Consider the following 12,556-nt stretch of genomic DNA (forward strand, 5'->3'; position numbering starts at 1 on the left):
GGTTTGACTATGAATTCAAAAAGGTCAACTATGAAATGCAGACAAGTACATTCTGTAGTATTGTCATGTCGGTCAGTGAAATTTGACTATGAAATGAACTGGTTTGACTATGAATTCAAAAAGGTCAACTATGAAATGCAGACAAGTACATTCTGTAGTATTGTCATGTCGGTCAGTGAAATTTGACTATGAAATGAACTGGTTTGACTATGAATTCCAAATGTTCAACTACGAATTTAAAGGGTTAAACTATGAATTTTGATCAGTAGAGATACAATATCTTCTATTTATAATTCCATTTGTGTGATCATTGTAGAGCACAATTATCGGTATTGAAAATGAGTAGTCACAGCCAAAGAACCTTTTCTCAACTACCAATTTTCTTGCATAACCTTCAAAGAACAAATCCTAATACCTTCACAGCCATTAAGAAAACCGATAACAACCGCTTTCAATTCTGTTTTGTGGCTTTAGGTTGCGTGGTATAACATACTTCTTTTATTGAGTTATACAATATTTCATGGTAATCTATGTCGATTAGTTCTTACATAACACTAATATGTCTTCGTTTTTATTTAGATTCGTACCTTCCTTAGGTGCATGATACCGCTGATATATGTGGGTTATTTACCCCTTCTTGGGAGCTTTCTGACAACAATGTACTTCGCAGTGGCTTTAGATGGAAATCATGAGCCACTACTCTTAGCACTTGGTTTGGGAACCTTACAGTGTGAAGAATCATGGAGATGGTTCATGATGAGGTTAAGAGATTGTTTAGGTGAGGACACAGAGGTTGGTTTCATAAGCAACATGTGTGATAACATAGACTTTGGTATTGACAGTGCCTACCCGGATTCCTATCATGGATATTGTCCTAAAGATATAGCTCGAAAGATACGTGAGTCTATCGGACATAACAATACGGAAGTCGAATCGTTGTTTTGGAAGTCATGCAATGCATATAGCGTTGATGATTTTTACTTGTGTTTCGAAAGGTTGCAAAGGACATGTAGGCAACCACCTTTCTGCACCTTGCTTATGAGTCCAATTTACTGGCTTGACGATATACCGATTTCAAAATGGACAAGAGCATTTTTCCCAAAAATACGTTACAATGTTAAATCGATTGACGTCCCTGAAATTTTGCAAATTATATCCTCACGTGAGTTTCCTATAACAACGATAATTGAGTTAACCACCACGTCGATAAAATCAAAGTATGCTGAGCGGGCCGAACTGGCTGGTAAGGGAGATTGTTATGTTTTGTTTTTTTTATTGTGCTGCTATTTTTATTAAAATATCAAATTTTACAGGGAGGTTGTCTGGTGGGTTGACCCCTTACGTTGAGAGTAAGGTTCAAAAAAGTCTCAGCAAGTCTTACAATTGTAATGCAAAACGTTTGTATGGGGATACATTTGAAGTCCATGACACTTTTGCCACCAACAACGTACAACTTGAACGAAGGGTATGTAGTTGTGGTAAATGGCAAAAAAGCGGTATACCATGTGGCCACGCTATAGCATGTCTAAGAACCCGTACATCTAAGTCCATTCAGAGAATGGTTGAATACAAGTTCACTAAATATGTGTATCGAGTTGCATATGGATCTGAGTTGGTGAATGGTATACCATCATATGAGCATTGGGAAATACCAAATGAAACGGTGGTCCTGTTACCTCCCTCAATGTAGTAGTTATTCATGTAGCACATTTATGTTTTATGTAGTATTATGTATTAGTTTTTTATGTACTCCGTTTTTATTTTACTGCTGTGTTACGTATTAGTTATCCATGTACCCAGTTTATTTTTTATGTCGTATTATGTGTTAGTTATTTATGTACCCCGGTTTTATTTTATTGCTCTCTAAATATTGGCTATTGAGGGAACAACATACATTAAAAGAAATGGACGTTTATTAAATAGTAACGACTAGACACATACAACAAAAAGCAACTTAAATAACGAAAAACAATTAACTTAACCAACATGCATATTAAAAATAAGGGACACTCTTTAAAACATTCCATGCATCTAAGTGGGTAAACTCGCTACCATCGTATTGAAAGCGGTATAGTTCCAAAGCCACCTGCCGTAGAATGTCTTCATCCGTATTTGCATGTTCGTTATCCAACTCGTTATAAATACGTTGAAATTGTTTCACCTTCATTTTCATATTCAGAAACTTCGCTTTGACATCTCTTCTTCTTCGATATTGAGTGCGGTTCATTAAATGGTGAAACAAATGATAGACACGAGACCAAAATGATCCAGCACGAACTTGTGGGGGACCCGATGGAAAATCCACCTCTACAGTTGTAATCCAAGCTTGAACCATAGCGACCTCCTCTGCGTTCCTCCATATATGTGGTGAGTCCATAATTGCAAGGAGGGAAGTAATAGAATACAATTACAACGGATATTGAAATCTATTTATAACGACTCCTTACTTTCCTGGTGCAATGAGTTGTCAACTCAAACAGCAATGTATTGTGTTGTCATTCAACCGGGGATGAATTGTCAACTCGAACAGTGATCTGTTGTGTTATAAGTATAGTACACTGCATTCGTCAGTTAATTTTGACTATGAATTGCAGACATATTAGAAGTTTGAACTGCGATTTTGTGTAGAAACTACTATAAATTGACCCTAAGTTACACGCAAAACGTTATTAAATTAACCAATATAGTTGTTCAAATATTGTTTTTTAGATTCTACCCTCTTTGTTTCAATCCAAATGACTTCTATATCATGGAGCAATGAAGAGTTCTTGGTTCTTACACATGCTTATATTCATGTGTACGAGACAAGCAAGTTGAATGATCCAATGTTTTGGAGCCGTCTAACAAATATTTTCAATGATGCAAACCGAATGGCTACAAGAAACGATCGTGACGAACTAGACATCTTAGCAAGATGGTATGAAATGAAAACCGAAGTTCTATTATTCAACGATCTTTATACCAAAATTGACGACGCCCGTCTAAATGCTATTGAGGATGTCATCTTGGAAGCTGCTAAGGAGGAATACAAGTCATTAAGTAACGGGTTGGAATTCCAGTTTGAAGCCCCTTGGAATATTTTGAAATATATCCCGTTTGTTTAAAATCTATTTTAGTTTATTATTTGAGTACTAGGTTATTTTCATGTACTAGGTTATTTTCATGTATTTCTTATGTATTTCGTATGTATTTCGTTTGTTTAAAATCTATTTTAGTTTATTATGTGAGTACTAAGTTATTTTCATGTATTTCGTATGTAATTCGTATGTATTTCATATGTTTAAAATATATTTTAGTTTAGTATGTGAGAAACTCGTATGATTAAGTTGAGTTAATATATATATTTTACTTTATTATGTGAGAAACTCGTATGATTAACTTGAGTTAATAAATGGCCATTGCATTAGTTATCAAAATATATTAGAATACATTAGTAACAAGATTCCATGAACCATTAAAACATCACAATAATTACATGAAAAAAACGACATAATACGAACAAAGCATTAACGTAAAACACAAGTCCATGGCTTATTCTTAACACAAATTAGAGCGGTCTACTTGAAATATTGTTTATCTCTAACAACCTTCCAAACTTCCTCATATTCGAAGTCTCTGCCTTCATGCTCAAAGATGTAAAACTCTGTAACAACTTCCAAGAACTCTTCTTCGTCACGACAACGAACATTGTTACGTTTCGCATAACTACATGCTCGATTGAACCATGTCACTTCCTCCTTTACATCCGTCCACTTAGTAACAACATCTGATTTTTCTCTTTTTTGCCCTTCTCCCATCTCATGGTTAAACAAAGATGTGATGCGACTCCATTCATCACCAATTAGGCAATGCGGGGGAGCAAGTAACGGTTCACCATCCTTAACACTTAGCCAGCACCGTGTTAGAACTAACACCTCGTTTGTCGTCCATGGCCTTTCAGAATTGGAACCAGGTAATTCATTCGAAGAACTTGCTGCATTCGACGACATTTCTAATAATGGGAATTCGTTTCTTTTAGGTGATTTGGGTGTTTGGTTTATAGATCTTAAACATCTATTTATATAAATAAATAGACTATGAAATAATACTTTGACTACGAAATGGTTATATTTGGACTACGAATTTCAGCTTTATGCAGTGTTTTGTCATGTCAAACTGTCATTTATCTCTTGTCACTTAAGGGACCCACTGGGATGTGCAGGTTACTACAGTGACTTGTCATTACTGTCTAGTCATTTCAAAGTTGGACTTCTCATTACTGTCTAGTATGTATAAATACCACTTATTGCTCCAGTTTAATACAACATCGATTTTATTATGAGTTCCTCACACAAATTCGAAATTTGCTCATGCAACGAAGTAGATTGTTACTACTGTGATTCGGTAGACCCTTTTTTTACACCCTCTTCAGTCGGGTCATATATGTCACATGAAAATTTTGAAGAATTAAAGAAGGCTGAAGCACAACAAGAAGAGGACAAAGAGTCATCCCGACTTCTCACTCAACTTGCTAATGATATAGGTTCGGAATGCAAACAAGCTGAAGAATGGATTGACCTCAATAAAAACAAAATCAAAGAGCATAAAGATTGGATAAAAAAGAGTAAGAATGCAATCAAAACGACTGAAAAACGGCTTGCTGAGAAGGATGAGCAGTTGATACACATTATGGTAAAAAAGGATCGTTTCGAAGACAAAATGAGAATTAGGGATGACTATATAACAATGGAGAAAGAGAAGTACCCGTTGCAGTTCCCTGAGTTTAAAAATTAGTTATAAAGTTGTTGTAATATTATCATGAAACAGATTAGGTTGCCAAAGGATCGTTTGTTGTTTTTTTTTAAATAACATGTTGTAACTGTTAAAATAAATCTGCAAACTATATTTTATAATATAAAGGCTTCATTCATTGTTATAATCAACAAACTTAACTAAAATATGAAAGCATAGCAATGTCTTGTAAGAGTTAATAAAAATATTACAATACATAATAAGCTAACAACTCGTCATTACTCTTAATTTCAAGGTTGTTTTATATCAAAATCAGCGTTATGGGTTTGTGAGCAACCCGCTGAACCACCAATATTATATGCCATTTCTGCAGTAGAAATTATGTGACCTGCTCTGCTACCAGACGCCCTTCCAGTACAATTATTTCTCGTGTGTCCTAGTTGACCACATGTAGAACACTCTTTTATAATTGGACCCTCGCCTTGGGATGGAATGCGGTCTGTGTTTCTTGGCCTGCCTGGCTGACGTTTATCCATTATAGGTGGCTTAACAATCATCAAATCATCGGGGATCTCCCATTCGGATGGCTTCGGCAGAGGGTTTATTGATTCCTCATATGTTTTCCTCAGTGTTTCGGTAAAGTAAGCATTTAATGCAAACCTCGAGCAGTCTTGGTAATTGTTCACTGTTAAACATCTTATGACATGACCACAAGGTATCCCATCAAGTTGCCAATGCCTACATGTACATGTCATATGTTGAAAATCAACAATCACATTTTGTGCCCCCTTTTTGACCTCGCATTTCGTATTTGAGATCATGCGAACATCCCATTTGGTAAAATTTTTCTTGTTTTCTTTTACAACTTCATCCGCCCAAGGGGTAAGGGTTGTTGTTGCTTCCGCTAAAAAAACAGCCAAAATGAAGAAGTTAAAATCAATAACATCGAAACTAATAAAACATTAATATTACAAATTTACGTAATACCTGCAAAGTTACGTCTTTGAAACCACCATTGTTGCATTGTAGCACGAAAAAAAATCAATCAACATAAGTATTGGCACCTTACGTGCGTGTCTAGATAATGCATTTATAGACTCCGCACTGTTGGACGACATAAGATTGTATCGGTTCCCTTTAAAATGTGTCCTTGACCAGGTTTCTGGATTTATACTTTTTAAGTACTCCCATACTGGTTCTTTTGTCTTTTTCATAACATCCATGGCAGCATCAAAAGCATCAACTGTGTACGCCCTACACGCCTCCCAAAAAATTCCTTTAACCGTCTTACTCTTGCCGAATCTAGATACTATGTTGAAATACAAATGGACACCACATATTCCATGATGAGCGTGAGGAAAAATGTTGGCAACGGATGTTGCTATAGATGGAGACCTATCAGATATAATTGTAAGCTCCTGCATATTTCCTATGCAATCACGTAGTTTTTGAAAAAACCATGTCCAAGAATCAGTACACTCATTTTTGCATATACCATATGCAACCGGTAATATTTGATTTTGTCCGTCCTTAGTAACTGCAAGTAGCATGGTACCTTTGAACTCGCCCTTTAGGTGAGCTCCATCTACTACTAGGGTCGGCTTACAAAAATTGACAAAAGCTCGTACCTACAATACATTGTATATCTATTCAAATACACCAAAATAAATATTAAAAAAAAATTAGGACATGATAATACTAACCGAGCAACCGAGTGCGACGTACAAAAACTCAAACCGATCATCAGCATCTGTTTTAATATGTGTGACAGTACCCGGATTATGTTTGGCCAAGTTGTGACAATACGCCGGAAGTTTGGTAAAAGAATCCTCTTTCGTACCCCTTAACGACAACAATGCATATTGCTTCGCACGCCATGCCTGATGGTATGAGATATTGATATTCAATTGAGCATTCATATCATTAACAATTTCTTTTCCCCGATAAACTCTACTATAGTCTTCAGCCAAAACATCAGCAACATATTCACCCAAAACATATTTGTTTGCTTGTCGATGATTAGGTTGCAACAATGTTGAAGAACATGTGTGTACATCAACAAATTTATTCACTTGGAAAAGTCCATCAGTATTTTTAATTGCTTTTGCTCTTAGTAACCAAGAACAATTTTTCGAAACACACACAGCTTCATACCTTGATTTGGTGGATCTACTTGTCCTCGTCTGGAAACCTTCTCGAAGACATTTTTTACCAATACACCGCTTTAAAAGTTCTTTGTTTTTAAATATACTCTCACATTGAATCTTTTGAAGATTAATGTCTACCATCTGTGTTGGGATATCTTCATTATTATCAACTGGCCATGCTGGTACAGGGGGCATACCGTAAAAAAGGTTATCGGGATACTTAGCTTTAACTTCATCACCCAACTCATCTCTATCGGAATTACTTTGTAGCTCGGTTATATCTAAACATACATCACCAACATCAACATAATGCCCGTAAACATGATTTTTTTCATTTTTTTGAGTTGAATTTTTTTTCTTTTTAGTTTTATCTACCACACGCCTATTCATAAGTTTAACTTCTTGTTCGGCAACATCATCACAACGACCACCAACATGATTAAGATATGTACCAACATCATCATCACCAACATACTTGTAATTCTCGGGATCCACATATTGAATAGGTGAATAACTAACATTAACATTTTCAGCAACACTGTGAAACTGAGGTACACTAGGAGTATTGAAAGTACCTATCGGATCGTTGCTCCCTTTAAAACTGCATAAATTACCAACAACTTCGTTTCCAATTTCACCGCCCCCATTAACCTCCTCAACTTCATCAACCACCACAAACACTTTCACAGCCCTTCCTCCACTACATTTGATTACGTTTATCAACATTCTAACATCCACGTCCTTAACTATAGCTATATAATAATTTAATTCAGGATGGTGGAAACGAAGACTAATTCTATATTTGTCTAACAAACCAATTTTGCTTCTTACCATAGATACAAAATCACTATAACTAATATACTCAGAAAATATCAAAGCAAATTCAGAAATACCTCCCTGTGGACATATGTATTCCAGATTAGTTCCATTAACTTGCCATCTCCCACCGGTTACAAGACAAACCAAATATTCAATCATTTTTTGAGCAAATTGTAGAGATAGAGAGTATTTCACAAACCAAATAACAACCAAAATGATATTTTTTCTACAAAAATTTTTATATAGCAAAGCCCATTTCGTAGTCAAACCAATTCATTTCGTAGTCAACCTTAAAAAAAAAAAAAAAAAAAAAAAAAAAAAAAAAAAATTCATCATTTCGCAGATAGGATCAGAGGATTTCGCAGATGGGACCTATTCCATCTGCGAAATTACCCCTATTTATACCGAAAAAATTTAAAAAAAAAAAATTCTCATCTGCGAAAGTACAAGTGCCTGAAGCACAACTGTGCTTCAGGCACTTGTACTTTCGCAGATGAGATGCCCATTTCGCAGATGGGGCCTTCTCATCTGCGAAATGGGTGGCTAAATATGTAATCCCGATTTTTTTTGGCTATTTTTGTAATGCAATTAGTGTAATTGGCTATTTTTGTCATTTTCTCTTTAAACTATAGAATAAAGCAATAAGTAAATGATTGATTTAATGAAGTAGATTCAAGATTTGTAAGGACTCCAACTCCATGCAAGACAAATTAGCAATGTGATTCCAAGGATGAAATGATATTTGTTCAATTCTATCTAAATTGGTACATGGAAATGCTAATAAGATCTAGCACCTCCCATTCACCACATTGATTAACCCAAATAAGCTCTTTGATTAATCCTAACCTTACCAATCTAATATAAACAAGCTTGTAGAATTAGGTTGAAAGATTGCATTAAACTTTATGTGAAAGTTCCCAACAACACTCAATACTCCTCATAAGCTCGGGAGCATAAGAATGTGTGAATAAGATTTACACTAAATTCATTCAATAGAAATCAGTTTAGTGCTTGTTACCTAGTCCAATTTGCAAAACAATTACGGATTTTGCAATTAGATAACTTGAATGATCTAACCCTAATTCAAATGGCCAATAAGAATCACAATTAGAATCAAACATTTGATTGAAACAAAATCAAATTCACTAGATAGAAAATTGAAAGAAAACATCAAGTCATATGATTGAAATCACAACTAGAAGTCAAGACATAAAGTTGGAGAATCAAGGGTTCTAGCCACTCATGACTAGAATAAGATCATAAATCTAGAAAATGAAATTAAAGTTCTTACAAAATGAAATCAAATTTTCCCAAGTGTTAATCAACTTCAAAATCCTCAAGAAATTCGCATTCTCCACTCCAAAAGTCGACCCCCTCAAGAAAAAATCGGTTCCCCCCTTTAAGAATGGTGAAAAACTGCTTTAAAACCCACGTTTACGTTTACACGGCCCACGTAAATTAACACTGTCATTTACACGGCCCGCATAAACGCAAACATATATTGCGCAGAAATATACGTTTACACGGTCCGCGTAAACGCAAGGCTTGCATTTACACGGCCGTGTAAATCTCTGTAAAGCCAAAATGTTCATTTCTTTGATATCTTGCTCCTCTGTGCTCCGCAAGTCCTGAAACTTTGTCCGCAACTTTTATTTACCTTCTCCAACAATATCCTACCTCCAAAAGTCCCTGAAATATCACAAAAGTATTTGAATGAAATTGCCTCATGAAAAATCCTGAAAAACATGCAAAATGCATGAGTTTAAGCCTATATGCAATGTAATTTTATAAAATAAAGCTACAAAATGGGTACATGAAATGCACCTAACACTATCACTGGCAGATCGATGATGGATACTGCCCATAGGACTACCAGATAAACACTGAAAACATAAACATAAACACAAGAGATTTAATATTCAAAATTTCATATGTCTGTCGAACTAGATTACTCACCCTCTCGGGAACATGAGAGCATAGCAACGAGGCAATAACTCCTGTTATCTTCTCCATTCAATCCATATGATCAAGGTCGTGTTCCCCTTATTTGCTGAACGGATGAAGAAAAAGGACCAAGGCTAGAAGCACAACTAGACTAGGGTTTGTAAATTTGAGGAGTCGTTGTAGATGGAGTAGGGTAGAGGTAAAGAGGAGTTGAGTTACCAATTTTATGTTGAGATTATTGTGTCTAAATTTCGCCATAAAGATACGATCGAGAGAGAATGGTCTTCGATTTCTGGAAGGAAGCGAGGGTGGTACAGAGAGGGGGGGATCAGACTCGCATGGAGATCTAAGGAGAGAGTGAGCGGTCTTCGATCCGATCGAGAGAGAATCGTCACCATAAAGATACGATCGAGGAAATTCGTCTTGAGAGGGGAAGTTATTTGGGAAGAACTTGAAGCATTTGAAACCCTAGACCTTGATTCAATGTAACTTGACAGTGGCCATTGTATATTGATAGATTGAAGACCTGGAGCGATCCCTTGTGAAGAAAGCTGCGCGATTACAGAGAGTCCTTGTTGACCAGATCCAAAGATTCCGTCAATGGCTCTATCGGGTTTGGTTAAATCCCCAATTTGGAATCTGCTACATCTGGTTCATGAACTTGCCAAGTCAATTAGGGTTTTTTTAATGAAAAATGAAAGGGGTTAATGGATTAGGATGATGTCGTACCTGAGAAAACAAAGAAAAAGAAGGAGACCTCGCAGATCAATTACGATTCACCTTCGAGGTTTACAGAGAGACGGGAGGTAGAGAATGAAGGGAGATCTAGAGGAGAGAGTATCAGAAAGGGGAGAGTGGATTGCAAGGATGAAAAATAGATAAAAGATAGAAAAAACAAGGCGGGTTTTCAAAATTTTGGGGATTTCGTTTCCCCCTTCATTAACTAAAAGCGCGTTTCATTAAAATTATAAAGCGACATGTACAGCCGACGCGCGTTTAAGATAAAGCGCCCTCCGTGTTTTTAATTTTTTTGTTGAGACACTAAATTAAGGGCACTCAATAATGCGTGACGTAAATCCTTAAATTTTTTGGAGAGGTGACACTATTTTAAGGGCACGCCCATTTGCGTATCGTTAATCAGCGCGTGTCGTAAAAAGCGCGTCATTAAAAGTCTATTTTCTAGTGGTGATATATCCCCAGAATAACCAGTTTAGCCTCATTTCTTGCTCCTTATTTGGTTGTGGACTTAGGGGAACCATTATTCGACCGTCTATGTTATACCATTTTGTGTACAACTTGCATGCAAGAGGCAACCAACGGTGTTGGTTGAGGTTGTTGGTATAGTCGTAGTAGAGTTAAGGATTCCTTGGAGCATCTAGGATATGCCTCGGTAGAATATGTATGTTGTTAGCATAGTGATGATGTGCATATATTGAGTGTGACGAATCGAGGGATTCGAGATGGTTCTTGAAAAAGGTACAAATAGGTGTGGAAGGTAGTATTAGGCCCGTACTACTAAAAACACATGATCTGTACTTGAGACAAGAACGGTCTTAGAACATCTAAGGGTCTTGTGGGGAGGAAGTCACCTCAATATTTTGTTGATCGTTTGTATGTTTGAATTTCAATCAGTCTTGATCATGGTGTCCACTCGAGGAGGAGCTTTTGGATCTGGTTCGGGCGACGGTGACGAACCCATTGATGAGCGGTTGTACGAGTTTATCACTTCTGAGATCACTCATGGCATCATGGAGGCCACCACTATGATTTTCGGTACCATCAACGAAGGGATTATGGAGCTTCTGGATGAGCGAATCAGGGTCCTTCGGGGGGAGATTGCTTTGGGACAATAGGAACAAAAACTCCCTCATTTCAGGAGTTCAAGGCATGTGGAGCTCTAGATTTATTTTGGGGCTAAGGGCCCCATTTCCAGCCGTCAGTGGATCTCTGACATGGAGAATGCTCAACGAATGAGCTTCTTCCCCGAGGAGTGAAAAGGTGGTATTTGTCTCGTGCCTTCTTAGAGATCGAGCTCAAGACTGGTGGGAGGAGGTCGGTCGTGCATTGGCGACTAAGGCGATGGTGGCCATATCTTGGAAGGAGTTTGTTATGAGATTTCATGAGGAGTTTACACCTGCGATTGAGGTGTAATTGCTGGTGAGGGAGTTCCAAGACCTTCACCAGACTACTAAGACCGTGGCGGAGATCACTGCCAAGTTTCGTGAGAGTGCAATGTTGGTTCCACAATATATTGCAGATGAGGAGATGAAGAAGACGAGGTATCATGACATGCTGAAGGATGAGATCAAAGCGTTTGTGAGCTAATCGGGGTGCAAGACCATGAATGATATGATTGAAAGGGCCTGGGATTGGGAGATCGATCTGGAGCTTCAGACAAAGTTTAAGCTGGAGTAAGTGCAGATAGCAGTGGGCCAGGCTATGAAGCCTAAGACTTTCGATTCACACACCAAAGGACAACAGGTTTGGATTCGTTGCGGAAAGTGCAGCAAGCCACATAGTGAGGCTTGTCGAGCAGTGGGTTCAAGTTGTTTTAGATGTGGTCAAACGAGTCAAACGAGTATGGACTGCCCCTGGGGTGCATTGATTTACTTTCATTGCAATCAGACTGCCCATAAGAAGGCTGATTGTTTGAGATTGTCAGGAGGGGTAGTGGCGGAGCCTTCTCCATCCGCCTTGAGGATTACCGATGGCCTCCAGGAAAGGCGAAGACACCTGTAGTGAAGATCAGGGCATTTTAATTGACTACCGATGAGGCTCATGCAGCACCAGATGTGGTTACCGGTACGTGATTTTATCATATTTTTATTGTTTTCCTTATTTATTCATGCTTAAGTTATATTTGATCTTGTATAGGGACTTTCTTATTCAATGGTATGATTGATCATGTTCTATTT

The 12,556-nt window shown here is 37.3% G+C and overlaps 1 protein-coding gene across 1 annotated transcript; it reads right to left on the bottom strand.

Annotated features, from left to right (window-relative positions):
• Nucleotides 1-249: 249 nt before the first annotated feature.
• On the bottom strand, nt 250-7,610 carry LOC145098815 (uncharacterized). The gene is made up of 3 exons (XM_079036417.1): nt 6,435-7,610; nt 6,023-6,359; nt 250-392 (listed from the first exon to the last, which is right to left on the bottom strand). The coding sequence occupies exons 1-3, from the start codon at nt 7,602-7,604 to the stop codon at nt 250-252; spliced, it is 1,650 nt and encodes a 549-aa protein (XP_078892543.1). The 5' UTR covers nt 7,605-7,610.
• Between the last annotated feature and the right edge of the window lie 4,946 nt (nt 7,611-12,556).

The sequence above is a fragment of the Lactuca serriola genome, chromosome 4, assembly GCF_051521515.1.
Source record: "Lactuca serriola cultivar US96UC23 chromosome 4, Lser_US96UC23_V15, whole genome shotgun sequence".
Classification (NCBI taxonomy): Eukaryota; Viridiplantae; Streptophyta; class Magnoliopsida; order Asterales; family Asteraceae; genus Lactuca; species Lactuca serriola.